Genomic DNA, 23,829 nt, shown 5'->3' with positions numbered 1-23,829 from the left:
TCCATGTTGGCCAACTCCCAGAGCAGTGCCACTAAATACACTAAAGTGTCACTTTAAATATTAGGCCAAGTGTCCATTCAAGTGGAGCGTACCCCTGTATTTGGAGACGTACCTTCAGGCAGCAAAGAACTGAAAATTAACGTGGAATAGCACAGGGCAGCGGTTTGCACCATGTGCCTGCTGTGCCTGGGTGCAGTTATGTGTAACTTAGGTTAATGCAGAATATGCAAAACTCTTCAGAAAGCAGCGATGAGAACAAGGACTGATTGTGCTACCTGGAGGGTGCCTCTGAGTTGGTGTGGTGGTTCTTCTGAAAGTACTCGGTCTCGTGTTTGTCCATTGCCATTTTTTGTTTGTAGTCTTTGCTGCAGTAATAACATTGGAAGAGCAAAATGCTTGTCATGTTTACTGATTGGGGTCAGTAATAAAGTTTCAGTGTACTTCTGTTCACAACCCCCCGTGTAGTTAACTGAACTGAGCCTGCCTGTATAATCATTCTGCATGACAGTGTTGATGAAGGGGAAATCTCTCTAATCCCAGCCAACCTTGCAGTTCTCATGAACAGCAATGAAAACTAGATTGTTTACTGTTTTTCTTGCCTACAGTCTTCTTCAAAGAGCTGATTTTTGTATGTGTGTTTTTTTTTTTTTTTTTTTGGATTCAATAAGCCATTTGAGTGGTAGCAGTCAAGAGCAAAGAATCGGGTCCAATTTGGGATGGCTGTTCAGTTGATCACAGACCTCCTGCTTATTGAGTATTTCTCTCAGGCAGTTCCCATCCTGGAAGTCAGAACTTTAGTATAAGACCAAAGACCTTCAGTCTTATCAAAACTAGTGCACTATAATGAAATGTTCTGGTTTTGATGAGTTGGAGTGTTTGTCTGGGGAGGATTCTCTTGCCCAATCTAGGTGTCTGGTGCCAGCTTAGATGGTGTAAAGGATCCTTGCCACTTGAGAATGACAAGGGTCTCCTATATCCCAAGCCATGTCTGCCGCCCTGTGTGCGTGACTCATCTTGAAGTGTCTCAACTGCTACTAGATGCCTGCTTGTAAGTACCTGAATCAAGGTCTTTGTGTCAGAAATATTTATAATGAACTCTGTATCAGTGTAAAAGCTCGTGGTATTTCTTAGAAGAAAAAAAATACTTAATTTGAACGTAATACTGCTTGTAATGACTTCAAATTGCTGTTCCAAGTTGTCTTGCTGATACTGAACGCACTGATTGGAAAATCTCAAATTTCTCAAGTGAGAGGAGAAAAGTATCTAACTCATGGAAAAATTAATGCTTTGTAATCTTATGTAGCATGAGTTCACGTATGATTGCTGTCCTGTTGATGAGATGTAGTTGTCAGCTTGCAACTTCCATATGCTTAGAGCTACTTCCATACAGCCTGGGTTGAACTCTTTTAAATTAAAACTTGCATCTGCATTATAGAGTATTTCACTCTACTATATTGATTCTGACTTAATTACATTTGTAACAGGTGTAAGCCGTGCTGTGCTACACTTGTAGCACTGTATGGTGTGAGAGTGCTGTGCTATACTTGTAGCACTGTATGGCATGAGAGGCAGAGCCACGTTTTGTTATAGAGTTCTTGTAGTTCTTCTTGATTGTAAAAACAAGTTTAGAGACATAGTTTGCTCTGAGAATGAAAAGCTTGTCCGCAGGTCCTCAGAATTAATTCATTTAGAAGCTTTATTTTTTATTTTTTCATTCTTAATGAAACAAAGAATGCAGATTTTAATTTAAAAAATTAGAGCTACTGATTAGTGTCAACTTTACCAATGGTACCCCTTCAGCTAGAGCAGGAGAGTGCAGGTTGTGCTGGATTCTGCTGCAGCAGCACCAAGGTATAATTAACTGAAGAACCTTAATAATCCCAAAATACTAACTGTTTGGGAATTGCATGTCAGGGAAACTTTGGGGAGGGCAAGGAATAATGACTGGCATCACTAGGAATTAGACATCATTAGCTGTATTTACCAAATCTATTTTATTTTGCTGGAATTGAAATCTTCCTATAGGGCTGTAAAACAGTAGAAAGATGTTTTGTTGTTTTATTCTGCATTTGTGTGTGAATTAAGCATATTAAATTTTAAGATCACAGATTACAACCAAGCCTACTGCTGTTAAAAACAAACAGGTTATACTGCCACAAAATTTATGGGGTTTAGGAGTGAATGTCTAATTTTGTAACTGAGATTGGAATTAAACTTGGGTCTTTCTGAGGGTAGGCTGTCAGAGCAGTTTCCTCCTGTTTTGTCACATGAAGAGTTCTAGCGGAGGAAGTGGTCTAACTTGCACATTCTGCTTGAACTTGGCGATTGAAAAAAAGATACTTTGATAGTTAAAGGAGTGGGTGGCACTAATGGGCAAACTGCTTGAGTATGGAACACCAAAGTTTCATGGAGAGACAAAGACCAAACTGGGTGAGTTTAAGAATGAGAGAGCAAACAAGCTGTGGTTCCTGTGCAAGGCAGTGTACTTTGAAGTAAATAATACTGAGTGTTTTAAGTCAGGTTGTGTTATTGCTGTCAAACGTGTTAAAGAAAAAATATGGGTAAATAGCTAAGTTCCTGAGGACGTGTCGTTATTTTTGACTAGTGTACTGACAGTGATTCAGAAGACTTAGATCTCCAAAGCTTTTCTTTTTCCTCTTTGACTGTCTACTTGCACAAAACATCTAGTTTAGAAATGTTTGGATTTTTCTTTTATATAACATTAGAACAACTCACTAACTAGTAAATCATAGCAATTGGAACTTCAGTTTTATCTACAGAAATTGAAATGGGCTCACCTATTATAGTAGTAGGAAGACTATGTCAAAGCTGGGAAATACCAGAAGTGTGCTTAAAATACTAAAATGTTTTGAAACACTTTCAGTTAGAAAATACTTTTTTATTTAATGGATATCTACTTAGTATCTCTGGTTTTAAACTGTTGCATTTCTGTGATGTTTTTGCCCTCATTCTGTAGCATGGCTCTTCTGTGCATCAAATTATAAAAGTTCTCAGGAATAAGTGCAGGTTAAGTGTATGAAAGAAAATACAATATGCAGTGATGGTACAGAGGGGTTTTTAAGTATTGGAAGTGATGTTAAAGGCAGTTTTGTGTAAATGTAATTAGTAGCAACAACCTAGTGTGCCAGATACTCATCCTTTCCCTGTATTTGCTGAAACCCTGGGTATGTGTTCAAGGAAATGGAGTTGTCAGGTTGCCCGGATCCTTATTTTGTGAGGCTGATCTAGGTGAGCTTCACTGCTTTGTAAATTGCAGTTTTGTATGGTTGTGATATTTGGAACTGTATTTTTATGATTAGCTTTAAGGCTTAGAAGGGACGATTCTGATTGCACTATGCAGAATCTAGACTTGCATTCAGCAGTGAGCACATACTGCCCGATACCTCGTGGACAAACTGGGCACCCTGTGAAGAGAACTCTGACTTTCCTGCTTACAGTGGAGGGAGCAATGAACACTTGTCACTTTCTTCATTGATCTGATTGTCTAGATAGACTACCTATATTATATTTCAAGTTCCTTTTTTTTTTTTGTGGCAGTTTTCTCATACTATAACTCTAAACAAAAAATATTAACCATTGTGAAGATAGATGTTTGGAGTCTTTTTCACTAATGTGAAGTTACTGTGAAAACAGATCTGCTGCTTAAATTCCTGTGTTTCATGGGAGGGCCAGAAACATCAGAATATTTTGAAGCTGTAAATACAACTGGTTTGGTCTTGTGTATTTCAGGTAGTTGAGGGAAAATAAGTGAAAAGTAAAAAATTCTGGTATCCTGGAAAAGCAGAGTTTGACACTACAGATCATAGGTCTTCAAAATAAATAATTCACAGTATGAATAATGGAGCCCTTTGCTTTCTTTATCTGATAGAATTTGTTGAAGATCATTTACAACCTAACAATACTTGTTTTTCAAGATTGAAAATCTTCTCAGAAGAAGGAAAGAACCTATTTCATTTTCCTCTTGGAACTTGCATAATTTTTAGAACTAGAATTATTTTTTCTGCTTACCAGATTGCATGTGCTTTTAGAACAAGTCCGCTTACTATTAGGAAAATAGGTTTGTCAGCCTGTCAGTTGACAATCTTCAGGCAAACATTTCTTCTATTTGCATTAGATAAACTGGAAAATCTGGGGGAATATAAATAGAAATGGCCAGCTAAACTATGAATAGCTTAACTTTTTCGTTTTTTTGTCAATCATTTAGGCTTGATCGTCTCTTTATTTTACTGGACACCGGTACAACACCAGTAACAAGAAAAGCAGCTGCACAGCAACTTGGGGAAGTAGTGAAGCTGCATCCTCATGAACTGAACAATCTCTTATCTAAAGTAAGCATCTTGGGGTTTTTCTGAGCTTGCTATCAGCACGTTAATGGTGAGAACAGAACAAGTTTTCTGGGGTGTGGTTTCTGTGGGTAGAAGCAGCAAAAAAGTAGTATTCTTATGGAGCTCCCTGAAAAAAGGAGACTGAAGAAAAAGGAGACTGGTTCTTAAGCATGATGTTTTGTTAGCCCCTGAGGTGGTTACATAGGTCAAGTTTCACTTTGTGTTCAGTATAGGTATTCAGTGTTTTTTGTACTTACAGATTTTCTGCTATGAAGAGAATCTCTACTACATTTTAAGATTCTGCCCCTGCCTATAACGATTGTTACTTGTGTGATACAGAATTAAAAATATAGAAAGCTGCATGTCTTTAAAAAGGCTGGAAAATATAAACAGGTTTGCATTAGTTTGAGACTGCAACATGTCCAAGTCCAGTAAAAACACCAAAAATAGTTTTGTATCTGACAGCTGGAGATGGCTGAGTGAACTCAGTTCTGCTCTTAATGAACAGGTGCTCTCACCACAATTGATGGTATCAACAGAGTGGCCAAGGAATCATGAATATCAAACCACTTTCAGCGCAATAAATGTTTTTTCCAGATTTGAGGCACAGCGGTAAATTAGATGAGCATATGTAGCTGCAAGTGACCCAAGTTGGCCCTCTTCTTGGATAAAATTTTAATCTCTATTTTTAAACACTTCCTTTTTGAAAGTTAAAGAAGTTTCAAACTGTGTCTGGTACATGGAGGAAATAGTCTACATCTTATAAAGCAAGGGTGAGATTGGCTGATGGAACTAAATATAACTTACAAGTTAATATTAATGTCTGGCTACGGCAAGTGTGAATGATACAGAGAGGGTTGCTCACGGCTCCTCGGTTTGTTTTCTTGGCCTTTGCTTTTGTTATTTTGAATCTTGTCTCGATCCATAGCAGTAAAAGTGTGTTATATAGAACTTATGGATGTTCTAAAAGTGTATTTTAAACAAATCTTGATTTTATTTGTTAATCTTTCTTTAAAGGTGTTAGTGTATTTAAGAAGTACGAATTGGGATACCCGTATTGCAGCTGGCCAGGCTGTTGAAGCAATAGTGAAAAATGTGCCCGAGTGGAATCCAACTCCAAGATCAAAACAAGGTGCTTCTTAAATGAATTATGTAGAGCTTATTGTAGCTTATTATGTAGAGCTTATATATCAGATGCAAACTGTCTATGATACGAGACTTCTTGAGACAGCTGTGCCATTCTGTTTAAAATGAGCCTGCCCTTTTTTTATATGCATGGACTGTAGTAAACCTCTTTGGCTTGAGATATTCATATTCAGTTACAACACGGTGCCTGACCTTTGCTTCTTCTAAGATTCCTGTGCTTCAGCTCTGTACCCTCAGAATGCTTTACTGTGTGTAATTAAGATGAATAATAACTAGTGAAACAGCAAAACTTCTAACCAGACAAGTTTGTCATGATATTTTTACACACTCCCTTATTTTCTCTTCCCTTGCTTAAAGCACATTTTTGAGAGAGGGGAAATGGTGGCTTGCAGGCAGTCTGTTCTGTTTATGCTCACTTTGCACGTGCAACTGTTGCACGATTTTTGTAAACCTTCATCATATTTGCACCCCTCCAACAGGTTTCTCCTCTTCAGCTTGAAGAGTTGCAACCTCTTCAGTCTTTCCTCACAAGACAGCTGCTCTGTCTTTTGGATAACTTTATTTGTCCTTCTCAGTGCTTTTCTTATTCTTGTGTCCTCCTTGAGATGCACAAAACTGCATATGCATCCCTAGAGTACTGATATTTATAGTAAGTGGCAAAATGCTGTGCTTCATCATGTTTTCAGTGTTCTTCCTGACGATAGCCAGTACTTAATTGGCTGTTCTGTAACTGCCCAGTAAGCTGGTGAATACAGAAACTGACTGTAGTGCCTCCAAAATCTTTGACTGTTTACTCCCAGTTCTTAATTCAGTGTTGTTTAATCATGGCTTAGGTTCTTAACGTTGTACTCTAACTGCCATCTTGTTGCCCATCACTGCTTTGAGAGTCCTTCCTGGATTTCTTAGTGCTAGGGTAACACTGGGTTACTGGAAAGAAAGAGCTTAGTGTCACATACATGCTGAGAGAAGAGTGCGCAGTGAAATCTCCCTTCCATTGCTAAAGACAAATAGAACTTGTTCCAACATTACTCTCTGAAGGAACTCATGGCTTTTATCTGTTTCTAACCAGCTTTAATCAGCTTTCAATCTGCATAAGGATGTTTTCCCCAACTCTGTAGTAAATTGCTTCCTTCGATTTTTAGTATGAAACCTTGCCAAAAGCTTTTGAATGGCTGTTATGTCCAGTAGATCCCCTCTATCCACTTGATGAAGCTCTTTACTGATGTTGATGAGAGGGCTTTTTTCAGGAGTTATGCTGAGTCTTTCCCAGCAAACCATATTTATCTGTGTACTCAGTAGTTTTATTTATAGAATCTACCATGTATACGTATAATGAAACGTTAACTTCTTCAGGTCTGATGAAATGTAGGCACTGCTCATTTTGTACAGTGATCTGTATACAGTTGGACTCATTCTACTGTAAATGAACAAACTTTCACAAAAAAGTGTGCGGTGAACCAGTAAACTAAATGCTGTATTTCTTGTAGGTAACAATGGTATTTATAGTGCTAGATGTAATTCAGGATGTGAGCATACTGGGTTATGTAGGCATGGGCAGTTTTTTTGGACACTAAGCTGTGCGTGACTAGGAGCCACAAGACACTAATCTTCAAGAGGGGAGGGAATACTTTGGAAGTGAATTCACAACCAAGAAATAAGACACCTTGCGAGGAACAGCTCCCTTCTGTATCAGTGTGGAACTGCACTGTACCTGCAGCTGGACTACTCCCCAGCTCCTGTATCGGGGTGCCTGGCTGTTGGTCAGACAGTGCAGTGTTGGCATGATACTTAACGTTTGAACTATTTGTGAACAATGTGCAGCTCAAACTGCAAGGTGGCCATCTGTGTGCAGAGAAGACCCAGCAGTGCATCGGTGTCCCGAGTTTTTAAAAGCTAAATTTATCAAGGGAAAAATATTAAAAGTTTTTTTTCTTTATGAAATGGAATCTTTACATTTTACGAGTCAAAATATTGTGTGCCTGGTGATTCTTTGGGGGAGTGAAAATGTTTCTTCCTCTACATCACTCTTATCCTACTTCTGCCAAAGCTTCGAACATTTTCATCCTTTCATTCCTTAATATTATTTTCAATGTTTGTTTAGATCCAGGATCAGAAAGTCCTATGGAAGATTCACCTTCAACAGATCGGTTGCGCTTTGATAGATTTGATATATGTCGGTTGTTAAAACATGGTGCATCTCTTCTTGGATCTGCTGGTGCAGAATTTGAAGTCCAGGATGATAAATCAGGTATATCTTTATATTTTACTTGTAAACTAGAGAACTTATTGGTTTGGAGAAGTATGTGGTGTCTCTATTAAAAGTCTAGTCATCCATGGTTTCTCAGGATGCTAGGAAAATAAAAGGAAGAAAATATTGCTCCAACAGAACGGGTTTGTATTACCTTTCTTGAATTAGAGGGTGTTTGTAGGGGGGGTTTGTTTGTATTTTCTTTCTTTGGAATTATTGTGCATGTTGGGAGGAGAGTGGATACCTGAAGGAGTGGGACAGGAAAACTGGTGTTAAAGGCTTCTGTAGAATTTCTGGAGAATCTTTTTCCTTTTTTTGACATGCAGGAACTATGACCACTTGGATCTTCATTAAAACAGTGTTTCCAATATAGCTAGTAGGATGTGTCTTATTGAAAAGCACCAAGGTTTCAAATACAGAGAGTGCATGAAAAATACTGGAATAAAACTGTCGAGGTCAGAAGGTCAAATATTTAAAACCTGCAGTGCATGTTAAGATACTTCAGAGCTATTAATTTCCAAGTCCTTAGAGGAGGTCTGCTCAATTCTTGTACAGAAGGAAATAGTTACTGCTTTGTTTTCTACCATCCAGTGGCCACTGTCTGCATTTATAGCATAATGCAGGCCTTCCTATAGAGTATATTGTTGGGGCATTTGAATGCTATACAGACATCAGTGTTTACGGTCTTCTAGTGGAAAAGGGGCAGAATAATCTTTTTCTGCAACGAGCATGGGACATCAAGCCAGAGTTACCTAGTATCAGTTAACTTACCATTTAGAGATCTTCTTGTTGCTTTTTAATCAGTGTACTTGTAATTTTGGTCTCCTGTAAGCAATGTAGAATATTCATATAGCACCTGTGTGATGATACCTTTTGTTTCAAGTGACTTGCCTGATATCTTTCTGCAACTTTTTAGCTGAGTTGGTTTACATCTGTAAAGTGGCATAGAATTATTTTTATCTATAAGATATATATATATATATGTATGTATATGTAGTTGTTACTGTACTTCTCTGCTCTGCTTCCAGTCCATCTTTCAGTTCCTCCACCAAAGGAAATGGTGCTATAGATAAGAATCCACTCTGGCTGCATACCCCTGATTCACTTATTCCCTGTGCAGTGTACAGAGAAGATCAGGGAGGAACAGAACCCATGGTTCCTGATGCTTACGGCATATTCTGTTTTTGTTTTTTTTAAGCTTCACTAGAATTTTGTTGTTTGTCATCTTTTATGCTAGGTTAATAAGGTCTTCTACAAATTTCATTTCTTCTAATGAAACCCTACCTGTTTAGAAACAAGTTTTGGTTTGTGTGTAGCAAACTTACTTGGCAGGTTTATTTTAGATAGGCACTGAATTCATCTGTTATTTTTAATATAAATGTGAATACCCCCCAAATTCTAGGTGTTAAGTAATTCAAGTATCTGTTTACAGAACATTCTTGAGGTAGTTTCTTTTAACTTTCTAAATGAGCCTCACTTGGCACATGAAGCTTGAGGATTAGTTTATTAACAGAATACAGCACTCTAGGAAAATCATCCTTACACATCAGTTTGCCTTGCAATTGGTAGTTTGGGCAGAAGGAGAGGAGACACTTTGGTCCTGCGCATGTGGCGAGGAAGAATATTTCTTTAGAAAACAGGTTCTGATTCAGCCTAACTTAATGCAGAATATTGGATTGAATGTTATTTGAGGGATTTTATTGGTGGTTCTTATTTCATAGATCTCTGTTTCCCAACAGAAGACAAATGTTTGGAGAATAAAAAGTTAAAATAAAAAAAAAATCAACCTTAAACCTTATCAGAACCCACATGGATGCAAGTTGTGTTTAACAAAGCACCAGTTCTTAAATCAGTTGCTGGATTAATTTAAATGTTAGTTCTCTCCTTTCAAAGTGCACTTTCCTTTAAAAAAAAAAAAAGGCAAAACTTGATTTTTTTTCTTCTATACACCAAGTGTAATTTAATTAATTTCATGGCAGCTACTTTCTGTTTTAAAAATATACTTTAAGGTAATTCTGTATTTTCCACAACAAAAAGGTCTTCCTAGGAACTATGATTGGGTTTGAAAGATTTTATTTATGTATTATCTAAATAGAACTTAATTCTGTGACTTCTGATGTTGTTATTTCATTGTGCAAGACTTCACTAATAGATCTGTATTGAAATCTGACACATCTGCCTTTTTAAAAAACTTTTTAAAGGTGAAATTGATCCTAAAGAGCGGATAGCACGGCAGAGGAAACTGTTACAGAAGAAGCTTGGCTTAGATATGGGTGCTGCAATTGGGATGAATACAGAAGATTTGTTCAATGATGAAGATCTGGACTATTCTCCTTCTTCAGTTTCACTAGTAAACAAACAACCTGTAGGTAAAACCTCGGGCTGTTTAACTGCAAGGAATAATACAGTGGGTTTACTTTATTTCAGCTTCTGCAGTTATAACTTTTATATTCTTAATTACGATAATCAACATCTAACATGGTATGAGCTTTGGGTTCCTGAACTCTTAAGCATCATAGTTACACATTAGTACTATTTGATGTGAAACTGCTGCTCTGAGTTTCGAATAATGGAGAGCTGGGGAGGTTGAACACAATGTGGGTTTGGGGATTTTTCAGGACCTTTGTTGTAAGAATTGCTGACAATGAATGACTTCTCTTTCAGACTCTTCAGGCTGCTGAGTTAATTGACTCAGAATTTCGAGCTGGTATGAGCAGTAGACAAAAGAATAAAGCCAAAAGAATGGCTAAGCTGTTTGCAAAGCAAAGATCCAGAGATGCAGTGGAAGCAAATGAGAAGAGGTATAATATTGAACTGTTTTGCTCTTTTTTTCAGCCAAGCTTGAATTGTAATTTGATTTATCTGTTGACAAACTTCCTACAGTCTTTGCCTCTTAATATTTTATGTGGTAATTGTGTTGATGGTAGAACACAACTGTTGTACTCATTCTCAGTTGACTCTATTAAGAACCTGGCTGTAGAGGAGTCTTGGAATAATGCAATGGTATAGTTAAAAACTTACGTTTTGTCCCTAATAGTAAATATGTCTTGAGAATAATTCATAAAAATGGGAGAATTATGAAGATTATAATGAAAAATCTTAGATATAACTTTCCCATTAATGGTATGTTTTTCATCACGGTAGTTTAGTGAAACGTTATTGGACCTTCTGTATTTATAATAAGCAGTAAACAATATTTTTCCTTAGTTTTATTTAAGAATTGCTGTATTTATTGGAAATGGCTGAAAAGATTGTCAATTTGCCTCCACGCTGAATTGTTACCTGCAACTGTACCTATTGTGCATGTTTCGGGTGTTTAAACTTCTTTATTTTGCATTCTTGCCACACTTTATTGTATCTGAGACTTCAGTTGTAGAAGTAATTGTTTCCCCTAAAGCATACTTTCTGTTCATAAACTTGTATTTGTTCCTTCTCAGCAATGACAGCACTGATGGGGAACCAGAAGAAAAGAGAAGAAAAGTTGCAAATGTTGTCATTAACCAACCTGCCACAGACTCAAAAACACTGGTAGAAAATGCTCCAGAAGAGGTATGTTCTGCTATTAGCAGAAATGATCATTCGGTTGTTTAGTAGAGTAACATTAAATAAAACTTCCTTATGCTCCCAAATTCTTTACTCATTTTAGTATTCTGAAAAGGAGTAAACAATGTCATTGCCAACTGTATGTAGTGAAGCTAATGGACTTTGAACTGTGTACAGCATTGACAGGAAAACACATTTAATCTTTGTAATAGTCTATCCAAGTGAACCTGAGTAGGTGGATTACAGGTGTCAGACCTGGATATTGCACTGTAAAACTGTGCTAAACTCTTAGATAACAAGATCACACAGTCATAAATATTTTGATCTAAATGCTTGTGAGTTATATCTTGAGTAGTTTAAGACTTAAACAATTCCTTAGTCTTAGAAGAAATTTGCATTTGCTTCAATCAGCTGAAAAATTGTTGGAAATGCTATACCTGAATACAAATAGTGCATAAAAGTTTACTTTATAGAGACTTTATCTTGATGAAGTTTGAAATAAGGTTTTCCAAACACAGCTTAGTAACTAAATTCTTATTTGCAAAACAGTGCTGTGAAAATGCATTTATGAAAGATTAATGACAACTGCAGACTGAGTACCTGCTAGTTGTTCACCTTTTAAATACTTTATCTTTATGATGGCATGAATTTCCTCATGTTAGTATCATAATTTCTTTTCCAAAGCCTCGTCAACTTCCTTATAAGAAGTTTGGAGGTAGTGGATATGCTCCTTGATCTCAGAAATGTGGAATATGTCTTATGAGGTGCTTATTATGAGTGAGGATGGTGCTTACTACTTGATTAATTGACCTAATTAGATTATCTAGTGTAATTTCAACATGGGATTTGTCTACTACACTTTTTAAAGGCAAAGTTCATAAATTTAGAGAGTCGCTAGAGAGGATATGAAACTTTAATCTTCTGTCATAGTGTGGTTCAAAAAGGAGACTGGATTCCAGAACTTCGAAGTTAATTACCCTAGGGAAGAGGTTACACTTCTACCAGCCAAACTTCACAAGCCTTTTAAAATATCCAGTGCCAATCAGCAAAGTTTCTGAAGAGTGGAAGAAGTTATTTTATTTGGTTAAGCTTTGGAGGTCTTTGTTACCTTTGTGTATCTAAATAGCATACAGTGTAAGAAATGTTCGCCTGATCCCTTTCTTTGTTCGTCTCATACTTACTTTTTATGAATTTAGGCAAATGAATGGCCTCTCGAAAGTTTTTGTGAAGAGGTGTGCAACGATCTCTTTAACCCTTCCTGGGAGGTAAGACACATACAGTATCTGAAGTCTAAGTTTGAGAAAAAGTAGATTTAAACAGAAGTACAGAAATCGTATGCTTAGGACTTGAGGATTTTGTTAGGTATCAAAAATTATGTACATAGTAAATATAGATGACAAAGTTGAGACCAATCTGGTTTAGAGAAATTAACTGTTTCTTTCTAAGACTTATTTAAAGGGGAAATAAAATGAGAATTTTGGAAATACTGAAATTTGAGCAAAAAAAGTTGATTAAAACAGGCTTGGATTTATCAAGAATTTGTGGAATACTGTGCAAGTGTTGCTGACAACAGTAGCATGCACGTTTGTCTAACGTTCAGTTAGAAAAGGGAGAAAAAATCACTTTAACAGTGAGTAGAGTACAAAATTGTTGTTTGTTCCCTTCATTTATAAAAAAAAAAGTTTATTTTTTTTTTAAAGCTATCTAATACCAACTACAAAAACTATATATTTGGTTGCCTTGTGAACTTGTTTTCAAGATTCAGAACTGTTCTGCTCATGCTTTTATTCAATCTCCACTATTTTCCACAAACTTTTCTATGAATTCTAAGCAAAAATATGAAGTGGCTGACAGCAGACTTTCTTCCTTGAACAGAAGATGGGAATAACTGTTGTGAACTAACCTTAATTTTGTCATAAGAAAGTTAATCTTTTGAAAGATTAAATGTTAGCAGTAACTAACGTGCTTAGGCATTATCTGTATCACAGGTTTGGTGATACCAAGTTGGCTCTGCCTATACTGACCTCAAACTCAGAAACACAGAGATAAGTCATACACAGCCTGTATGATTATTTTGGGCCCAGAAGAAGGGTAATTACGTTCATGTGGCACATCACTGCATCTAAACTAATAAACCTCATCCTATCTGAAAGCAGGCTGTGTTTGCAGTTGAAGTCAAAGTCTACTTGTCTTCTGAAATGCAGACATTCTTATAGCCTTCTTATTATATTTGATATAGGGCACACACGTCTGAATTAAGGAAGTAGATCAATACAAAATCATTCTTATGATATGTTCTTGATGGAAAAACAGGTTAGTCTACCTCAAAATAGATGTTTATAAATGGCCCTCTGGCATCTTCTTGCAGTGTCTATAGGCAGCCTAGGTGACTGTTTTAGTGCCTAGCTTATAGGTAGCTGAAGTCACGTGAGATGAATCCTACTACTGGTGTTTCCTTTATGCATTTGTCTTTCTTGCTGCTGTTCCATATTTTGAGAAGTTTGAGAAGTTAACTAGCAAAGTGTTACTTTCGGCTTGTGAAAATTAGTTCATAAGCAATCCTGGACTGTATGAACAAGTGTCAACAGTTGAAATAAGTTGAAAAGTTGATTAACAGTTGAAATTTTAAGACTATGCCCTCTGGCTGATCTTTATTGTCTTGCTTATAGATTTTACCAGCAGCCACAAGCTGTGCATATTTCAGTTTGTATTTCACGTAAAATACTCAGATACTTAGAGAACCTACCCACCACTCATCTCTAGTTGTTACTATCATGAAACGAAATACAATAGTTTTCTACTAGCAACAGGCATGTATATCAAATACCCTTTATTAAAGAAAAAATAAAGAAAAAGTTCTACGCAAACCTATGTAAAGGCCTCTCAATGAAAACCCAGTTAAAATGTTGCATGCACAGAGGTTTAGTGTGCTGGCTTTTCTTGATTAGTCTGTTGTATCCAGTTAGGGATCAAAAATATGAGAAACAGGTATTGTTGTAGCATATCTTTGTACTGCTATTGTGTAATTTCCAAAATTCTTCCTAGTCCATTCAACTGCTTGGTGGGAACATATGTGGCTATAATTTTCTTTCTTGTGTCATTTGTTCACTTCTTTTTGTAATGTTTAGCCAATCATGGTAGGTTTGTAAACTATGCAGAAGAGTAATTCTCAGACACTTCTTTTGTGGACCCCAGGATACTCACTGGGGGTCTAAATTTTGTTTAATAAATACAAGGTTGACTAAAAATGCTGCTTTCCTTTAGCTTATGAACTTACTATAAATGGTTAACTTGTGAGCAGTCCTTGTGCCTCTTCCTTCTCACAAAGTCAAAAATTGCAATGATTTAGAAACTAACTGCCAGAGCCTATTAGGTAATTCCTGAGATTCATATAAGATGACTTCATTGATATTTGTTAATCTTTCTCCAAAAACTAGTGTTTTGTAACATAGGAAAGTAAATCTAAATGAAAACTGCCTTTACTGGCTACGTAACTGCAGATATGATAACAGTATCTTCTCTGTTAAGAAGTGGAAGCAATTCTTAATTGCTTCTGTCCATAAACTGACAAATATTTAATAAATACTAACCTGTCCAAAAACTTGTTTTTTGTAAGTACATCATTTTATCTAATAAGATACTACCTTGTCCACAACTCTGTGGAATACCACTAATTCTACCGCATTGCACGTGTCTCTATTAAGAAAAAAAGATGTGGGAAAAAAAAGGTGTTAATGTCAATTATACAGTGTTTTCAGTTAAACAGTGTATTTTTTTATCTTCTGTTCCTAAGTATTTTAAAATAATTCACATTTTATTTCACTTTTCTAGGTTCGACATGGTGCAGGTACTGGACTGAGAGAGATACTTAAAGCTCATGGTAAAAGTGGTGGTAAAATGGGAGACAGCTCTTTAGAAGAGGTGAGTTAAGAAATCAACATTACTGGAAAATTAGATTAGCAAACTGACTTCTTAAAATACTTAATTTTTGCAGGAGGTGGGTGATATTGTGGGAATATAAACTATGAGATCTGTCTGATCAAAATAATATGGATCAAATCACTACATCCACTGATGAAATGTTAAATTCCTTTTAAAAAGCCTGTAGAAAACATACTACTGCATAACCAACCATTAATATGTGGTCTGTGTGTAAATTTATTAAATACTAACTTCCATACTGGAAAAGTATTAGGTCACGTTAGAGATGTGCTGAAACAAAATTCACTATTTAAGTTGATTATGTAACTAGGTTCAATGAAGTGTCTTAGGCCATCTCGTTTTATTCACTTAAATAGTAAGTGCCTATCAGTCTGGTTACTTTATTATGAGTGAAAGTATTTAAGCAGTTTCTATGTATTTAGAAGGAAAACACCTTTTTAAATTTCTTGACAGTAATAACTTGTTTACTAATAATGAATCGCATTCAGATTCATACTGAATATTCATACAAAAGCAGCAGGGAAAGCTTATAGTTCAGAGAGTGCTGAAGAATGAGGAGATACGTTTTTCATATGCAGATCAAACTACTTTAGCATGCTTTGTGTATGGGGAAAGCAGGCAGAAGCTGTTATCTTTCCTTGCTTCAATGTGGATTGCGTTTGTTCCATGGAGATTGCAGAGTAATAATAACACATACTGCAATGATAAGATACTCTGATTGGTTTCTTATCTATTTATGGAAAGGGACTGTGTACTCCAGGCTAGCTTCACAGGCTGCTGTGCATGCTACATGCAAGTTATAATTCTTCGACCTTATATATGAATTCTGTGATACAATCCATAATATGATGATAATTTTGTTTATTAAAATTATAGTTTTCAAGGGAAATGCTGATCTAGTAGGCAAACAATGGAGATGGAGAAAGATGATGTCAGAGTAGTTCCTTTTATAGGGCTTCTGCTCTGGGGTTTGGAGTTAAAAAGCTATAGGGCCTCTAACAGATGCCAGAGCCTCAAGACAAGCTTGGGCTAATTACTTTAATCTGGAGGAGACTTGACTGAGATACAAGTTCTTTTCGCTTGGTCTCCCACATCGGAGAAGTCCTGCTTCATAGTTCATGTTTATTTGTAAACATTCTTCAAACGCATTAATTGATTTGCCTGGGACGCATTGACATTACTTTGTACAGATTATCTAAGTGACCTTACCTTTGTGTGTTGCATGGGGATAAAATCATCCGTCTGCCTTACATGGTGCTTTCCAGCCTTTTGATTAAAAGTACTATGTGTACCATTGTGATGTTTGTGATAAGTCAGGGCAGAGCTGAATTAGTGCTGACTGTTCTGCCTTGATTATCTGTGCAAGATGACTGTATTCAGTCGATTTAAACATATGCTGGGATTCCTTTTTGATATAAATGTAGTGAATACAAGCATGTCAGATATCCTCTACGAAAAAACAGTCACAGTGTTTGTTTTTTCCTCTTTTTACAGATGATCCAGCAGCATCAGGAGTGGTTGGAAGACTTGGTTATTAGACTTCTTTGTGTGTTTGCATTAGACAGATTTGGAGACTTTGTTTCAGATGAAGTAAGTTGTCTGAATGAACAGGTAGATCAGCAGACTTTGGCAGATTATACTGCAGCAGATCAGCTGTGCTTTGTAGACTGATACTGCATGTGCCTGCTTTAACTGCTATGAGATGCTTACTACAGAGTAATAGATATACAAATTTCACCTCATATAGTAGTTTTGTTCACCTGATTCTACTCATTGATTTATTTCTAAGTCAAATTTCATATTGAAATACCTGTTTCCTCATTTATTTTATCCTAGGTGGTAGCACCAGTACGTGAGACTTGTGCTCAGACTTTGGGAGTGGTATTGAAACACATGAATGAAACTGGAGTTCATAAAACTGTCGATGTTCTCCTGAAGCTGCTTACACAGGAGCAGTGGGAAGTGAGACATGGTGGTCTCTTAGGAATAAAATACGCTCTAGCAGTCCGTCAGGTAATAACCTTCATGACAAATTGCAGAGAGCTTTGGAACAGAAAGCTCTGTTCAGAGATGAGGATGTGCCTGAACAATGGGTTGATATGATAAAACTACTTGTTTGCACTGGATTCTCATGTGGATTAAGATGTGTGACTGCATCTTTATCATCCACACTGCAGAAATTTGCAGGTTTATATCAACACAGTTGTATTGTTACAACCTTATTAACAGTTACTTGCACAAAACAGATTATAAATAGAGGCTGCACCTGTCTGGTTTTGATCATGCTTTCATATGCCAGGTTAACAGAGCCCTGTGCTACAAAGTTTAGTTTATTCATCGTATTATTCTGCAAACACTGGGTTTTGCTTACACAAAAACTGAACAAAGTTAAAGTTCATTCAAATTTATAACCTAAGTTTTTATTTCATGAATGGTACCTTCAGATACTTAGATTGTATTCTTGGACCTGTGCTTTCTGGTTATATAACAAAGAGGTTTATTCACACACGTAAAGTACATCTTATTTGTTTGGTGCATTATGTGATTTTAAGTTTAAAGATTATTTTGATCGTTTTGGCAGGACATGATCGACACGTTATTGCCTAAAGTGCTACCTGCAATAATTGAAGGTCTCCAAGATCTGGATGATGACGTCCGAGCCGTTGCTGCAGCATCTTTAGTACCAGTAGTGGAAAGCCTGGTCCACCTTCAGTCTCAGAAGGTGACTGAGCTGTTTTCCATTGATTTTTTTGATCAAAAATTGTTGCTTTTGGTCTGAGCAAAGAAAATAACATAATTAGCACTTGGATATTTTTCTTCTCTTTTTGTAAACTTTTTCTGCATACTTGCCTAGGTCCCTTTTATTCTTAACACTTTGTGGGATGCGCTCCTGGAGTTGGATGACTTGACAGCTTCCACAAACAGTATCATGATCCTTCTTTCTTCCCTTCTGACATATCCTCAGGTCCGCAAGTGCAGGTAACTTTTTAATTATTATTACTCCAGTAATGTATACAGTATGACTGTCACGTTATTTTCAGATTGGGATAATCAAAATTGCCTTAAATTACATAGAAGGAGATGCTCAATTTAAATCAGTAGTTTAATTTTACTCTGGCTTTTCCTCAAAGGGAAGGTTAGGACAGTGCTTCTAGTTTAATTCCATTAGTAATAGGCACCAAAATAATTAAAAAGTAACAGATATTGTTTATATGTGACTTTTATTCCCCTCCCTCCTCTGGTTGTGTTGGGTATTTCTGTAAAGCATATTAGCCGCACTCACATGGTGGCCCTGTCCACAAATGTTTGTCTGCTTCTGTTGACAAACTCCAAATAAGTGAGCAAACTATTTACATGAAAACACATGCACATGCCCGTAGAACATTACTATTAGAACAGTTCTAAAGAAAGCTACAAACTTGAAAATTCACATCAGTAGTACAGTTGATGACTGATGAAAGGTAGATAAAGCAGCAGGTAAACTAAGTTACTGGAATGTTCACTGACAAAAGCAGGGGAAGATATTAACTGCTTGTCATTATGTATGAATTCTTTTTTGCCCCTTTTTCAGAGGCAAGTGCCTTCCTTCCTTATTTCTTAATATTAAAAAACTTTTTTTTCTGGAAGATAAAGTCTTAATTGCAAAGGGCAGTTATTGTTAGCTTTTTGGAACAGTAAAACCCTTTAAGTTTGGAGGCAGTGCTGCTTTTCAGGATTGTCAAACTAAAGGAATTGCATGTTAGTATGTTAACATTTTTTATAATATATATATTAAACCTGCAGTATTTGCACTCGAGACATCTCGCCTTTCACATCCTAAATGATTGTCACTGCTGAAATTGTTTTTTGCACAAATACAAAATTAAGAGTGAAGTTCTGTTGCTAACCCCATCTGTAATTCAAAACATACTATGTGTATCAGTTAATGTACAAGTTCACACAAAAAAAATAAAAACAAGCTTGGGTCTAAACTCATGCCTAATAATAAATCTAAAACCAAAAATATTTTTTTCCTAAATATTTGAACAAAGGTCTAAGTATAATCTAGGAAACTTCCCCATAAAAACACATGCTTAAATCAGCTAGTGCTTTATACCAGTAAGAAAAACACTCTATGAAAAATAATGATGCTGACTCAAACTATTTAAAATGTTTAAGTTGTAGTCATTTGATCCTTCACTTAAAATTACCCAACATATGTGACAATACTTTTATTTTTCCCCTTTTCATTGCGTCTTCATCTCTATTTCATGTATTAGCATTCAGCAGTCACTCACAGTGTTGGTCCCACGTGTGTGGCCATTCTTGCATCATACTATATCTTCTGTACGAAAAGCAGCACTGGAAACATTGTTCACACTGCTCTCTACTCAAGACCAGGTAAGATTTGGAGATACTAGCATTTTATTATGGTGTATATTGGAATCTTCTTGATCACAATATTCCTGTTTCAGAGCTCTTCAACATGGCTGACTCCAATTTTGCAAGACATGTTGAGACACATATTTCAATTCTGTATCTTGGAAAGCAACCAAGAAATTCTGGATCTTATTCACAAGGTATCTGTATGACTTATGACCTAGATACATACCGATAGTGTATCTACCTCTTTGTATCCTCTGTTCTTTTGTGCCAATAAAGCATAATCTGTTCTTGTTAATTATTTGTAGTCCATCTATGTGATGCAGACTGAAAGGCAGTAGAATACAGAGTGAGCAGAATAGAGTCTGAACAGAAATAGAATAGAGACTGAAAGGGAGCAGAACGGTTCCATCATTTTTATCAACATGTACGTGATCTTGCAAAAAACACAAAATTGTCATGATCTGCACTATGTTTCTTTTCCCAGGTATGGCTGGAACTGTTAAATAAGGCATCTGTACAGTATGTGGTTGCAGCTGCTTGTCCGTGGATGGGAGCCTGGCTCTGCTTAATGATGCAGCCATCTCATTTGCCAATTGACTTAAATATGTTGCTAGAAGTAAAAACCAGATCAAAAGTAAGTAAAACGTGACCTCATTAAGTGTTATGGGGAAAACAGGAAAGTGATTACCAGGCACAGTAGTAGAGACGTTTTCTGGAAGTGTTAAGAGGGAAGTAGTGTTGCCTTCCCACAACTGCAAATGTAACCGATGTTGTAGACCCCGGTTCTGTAGAGCAAAATAGTTCTCAAGTTGTCCATGAGAATTCAGAGTTTGGTCATGTAGTATGCTCAGTGGGGATCTTGTATTTTACAAGTATTTACTTGGTTCTGTATCTACAGTGATTTCTTCAACAACTGTTCACAGGATTAAGTCTAAAGCATTACTTTATTTCTGAAGAAGATACTGGAAGAGACTTCCTTTTTGCTTTGTGTGGACTGAAGTTGTTAAGTTACATGTTAAGGATTAGTATTAATTTTCAAGTGAAGGGGACAGTATCTTTTTTTGGGACCAAAACCAAAATATTAATGGAGAAGGGATTTATAATAATTAACTACTTTCAGAAGTCTGTTATGGGTTATGTTCTGTTCTGGTTAAATGTTCTGGGTTAGTCCAATTTTTGCAGGGTATGATTAGTATTGGAAATGTTATGGAATATGAATTCATCTTTTCTATTGCTTTATTTACGTTAAACCTTTCCCAACTTTATTCCTGCAGGAAAAGGCAGGTACTAAACTGCGTCAAGGTCAAACCCAGAATAAGGAGGTGATTCAGGAATATATTGCTGGGGCAGACAGCATTGCAGAAGATCCAGCAACCAGGGATTATGTTGTCATGCGAGCTCGGATGATGGCAGCAAAGTCAGTTTACTGGAAATCTGAAAAAATATTTAAAAGCAATTTATCTTTTTTTGTTGCACAATGTTTTTGCTATAATCTAACTACATAGGCTTTTTGGCATCTTCATTTTGAATCATTAATTGATGATTAATTATAACATTGAAGCAACTGCTATTTCTCCTTTTGTCAGGTTGCTGGGAGCACTCTGCTGTTGTATTTGCGACCCAGGTGTAAATACCGTTACTCAAGAAATAAAGCCAGCTGAATCATTAGCTCAGCTACTGCTCTTCCACTTGAATTCTAAATCTGCCTTGCAGAGGATTAGTGTTGCATTAGTAATCTGCGAGTGGGCAGCCTTGCAAAAGGTAGGATGTTTCTGCAGCAAAAATAAATTTGACTTCACAAACTTAATCCATATCTCATCTGCTACTTCAGCTTAAAATAAAATTTCAGTCTATAAGCTAAAATGGTATTTGTACAGCTAAATGTTAAAATCTTGATAGCTAGACAATGCAGGAATAAATTATGCCACTCCAGTAGCTAAATGCCAACTGTTAGAACTGTGAATCGGTAAATGTGTTCACGTTTCTTCTACAAATTAGTCTATCCAAAATGCACATTATGAGGTCAATGCTTCCTTTTAACATGACTCTTTCTTATGGTCGCGATCACTCCAGTTCCAGTGACATACTGAAAGTTTTGTTCATAATCCATAATACTTTTAATATGGATAAAAGTGTTAATGGTCCCTCTGGAACCTGGATTTCTGTAGCTAGGTTCTGCTGTTTATTACTCAAATCTGAACAAAAGAAATCTTGATTACTCAAAAGTGCAAATTATGTGTCTTTTCTGTTACAGGAGTGTAGAGCTGTGGCCATTTGTGTGCAACCTCGCTTACTTGGGGTCCTTTCTGAACACCTCTATTACGATGAAATTGCTGTTCCTTTTACACGAATGCAGAATGAATGTAAACAACTCATTTCACTATTTGCTGATGCACATATTGATATTGGAAACAGAATAAATTGCAGTGTATTTACAATAGATCAAGCAAATGATCTGGTAAGTAGAGGCATGCCTGCCCTTCATTCAAATCTATTGCTGTCTTGAAATACATATTCAGCATAATTACTACTTTTAGAAATCGTATGATGACTTCATACTTCCTTTGACATGAGATGTGTAATAGATAGTACACCCCCACACACACACTGCAATGTTTACAGACTATACCAAAAACTAAGTAGAATGCAAGTTTGACTATTGAAATCTACACAGAACAAAGTAGCTGGAACTGTTGCAAACCATTGTCAAAAGACTAGTAAATAAACTGTGCAAATTCATGTGAAGGGAGCTTTCTAAAAGTTGTTGTATTTAAAAGGATTTTTATTTCCACCTGGCTGTTAAATTGCTCTTTTTTATATATATATATCTGAAAACATCAGTGTTAGATGTGCTTTACATATAAAAGGTAGCCCTTGATGTGAAAAGTTCTCTAAGCAAAAGCAGCTGATAATGTTGGAGCAACAGATTAAAAGGCTTTTGTTCCAACCCCAAAATGGATTCTTAAGCAAAGATAAAAAAAGACCATGGACAGATAAGGTAGGATATAAATGAAAAGCTTGTAGATTTGAAAGCCCACTAAATTAAAGGTGTCTGGAGTGGGAAAGGTGTGTAGATTTAGAGGAATGAATGAATGAGGATGGATGTGGTACAGTTTTCTGGGGAAAGAAAGGCAATCAAGTTCCTGGACAGAACTCTGTCTGTGCAACTGGGATGCTGGGGAGAAGTAGGAGAAGAATGTTTAAGATTTTATGATTATGACCATGATGAGACTGTAGGAAGATGCTGGATCTTCAGATTCTCAAACTAATACTTTTGCAGCAATGTGTTGTGGTTTAACTTGTAAATCTCAACCAATCTTTAAAGTTATAGACAATTGTGTAATGGGCTGAAGGGATTTTGGCAGCCAGTTTTATGGCTGCCATCTAAATTGAGTAGATTCCCAAGGTGAAGATGTAATCATAAAAGCTTGTAGTATGTGAAGTACAGGAGTTTTCATATACCTCAACTATTTACTCATCAGTCTAGTAATACAGCTGCTTGACTGATGTATGTATATTCAAAAGATACCTGTTTCGGATTTGAAGACTTCAGAAAACGCATACCACACCTGCTTTCCTTTTTTTTTGTCTTCTGCTCCCATTTCAACTCTTCAGATTTCCTTAAAAAACAGACAAAGTCAACTCTGTTGTAGTATGTGTCTTCATGAATTAAATTTAAAAACGCTGTGCTTCTCACAGCACATTTTCTGCATCACTTGGTCATTCCAGCCATCAGGGTCACGTGGAGTAGAACTTAAGGCTTCTACAGTTTATATATAAGTATTGGGTTCATACTGCTTCATAGTTAAAAGACTTGACCCAAACATTTAAAAGGCAATTAAAAAAACAAACAACAAACAAACAACTCTTAGACTAGCCCTCAAAAGCTGCCATATTTCATGTACTTCAGAGTCCAGCTGTCCTATCAGTAGAATAAGCTTGGTGTTTCCATGACTTCATGGTGCTTGCGATCCATTTCCTGTGACAAATTTAAGCAACAATAGTCATGCAGCTGGAGGGAGGAGGGGAAATAAGGCAAGTCCTGCAACTGCTGTACTCTGACTTTTTCCTTAGATTTTATCTCAGCCTGTCTTGCCTCAAAGGAAAATCAGCTTAGAAATAACTTCTGAATGCACAGAACCTTACACATCCTTTCTGGCCGATTGTATTCATAGCGTGTTCCTCATCACTCTATCTTTTTCTTATTGATAAACCAAAATATCTGGATAGATCTGGTGG

The 23,829-nt window shown here is 36.5% G+C and overlaps 1 protein-coding gene across 2 annotated transcripts in view; it reads left to right on the top strand.

Moving 5' to 3' along the window:
* Nucleotides 1-23,829, top strand: part of BTAF1 (B-TFIID TATA-box binding protein associated factor 1) — a 45,127-nt gene that overhangs the window by 6,016 nt on the left and 15,282 nt on the right. Inside the window, exons 1-19 of one of the 2 annotated variants that reach the window (XM_038181204.2) lie at nucleotides 942-1,048; nucleotides 4,226-4,349; nucleotides 5,364-5,478; nucleotides 7,594-7,740; nucleotides 9,942-10,105; nucleotides 10,405-10,541; nucleotides 11,178-11,289; nucleotides 12,480-12,548; nucleotides 15,115-15,204; nucleotides 16,720-16,815; nucleotides 17,062-17,238; nucleotides 17,807-17,947; nucleotides 18,080-18,204; nucleotides 19,485-19,605; nucleotides 19,680-19,784; nucleotides 20,075-20,224; nucleotides 20,865-21,007; nucleotides 21,177-21,351; nucleotides 21,845-22,048. In XM_038181204.2, the coding sequence (XP_038037132.1) occupies nucleotides 957-1,048; nucleotides 4,226-4,349; nucleotides 5,364-5,478; nucleotides 7,594-7,740; nucleotides 9,942-10,105; nucleotides 10,405-10,541; nucleotides 11,178-11,289; nucleotides 12,480-12,548; nucleotides 15,115-15,204; nucleotides 16,720-16,815; nucleotides 17,062-17,238; nucleotides 17,807-17,947; nucleotides 18,080-18,204; nucleotides 19,485-19,605; nucleotides 19,680-19,784; nucleotides 20,075-20,224; nucleotides 20,865-21,007; nucleotides 21,177-21,351; nucleotides 21,845-22,048 (2,487 nt within the window). In that variant the 5' untranslated portion in view covers nucleotides 942-956. Of the gene's footprint in view, nucleotides 1-941; nucleotides 1,049-4,225; nucleotides 4,350-5,363; nucleotides 5,479-7,593; nucleotides 7,741-9,941; nucleotides 10,106-10,404; nucleotides 10,542-11,177; nucleotides 11,290-12,479; nucleotides 12,549-15,114; nucleotides 15,205-16,719; nucleotides 16,816-17,061; nucleotides 17,239-17,806; nucleotides 17,948-18,079; nucleotides 18,205-19,484; nucleotides 19,606-19,679; nucleotides 19,785-20,074; nucleotides 20,225-20,864; nucleotides 21,008-21,176; nucleotides 21,352-21,844; nucleotides 22,049-23,829 lie in introns of those variants that run through there. The other variant, XM_027460389.3, reaches the window with a different exon arrangement.

The sequence above is a fragment of the Anas platyrhynchos genome, chromosome 6 (genome assembly GCF_047663525.1).
Source record: "Anas platyrhynchos isolate ZD024472 breed Pekin duck chromosome 6, IASCAAS_PekinDuck_T2T, whole genome shotgun sequence".
Taxonomy (NCBI): domain Eukaryota; kingdom Metazoa; phylum Chordata; class Aves; order Anseriformes; family Anatidae; genus Anas; species Anas platyrhynchos.
Note: the sequence above shows the minus strand (reverse complement) of the source record. Positions and strands in the feature narration are given on the sequence as shown.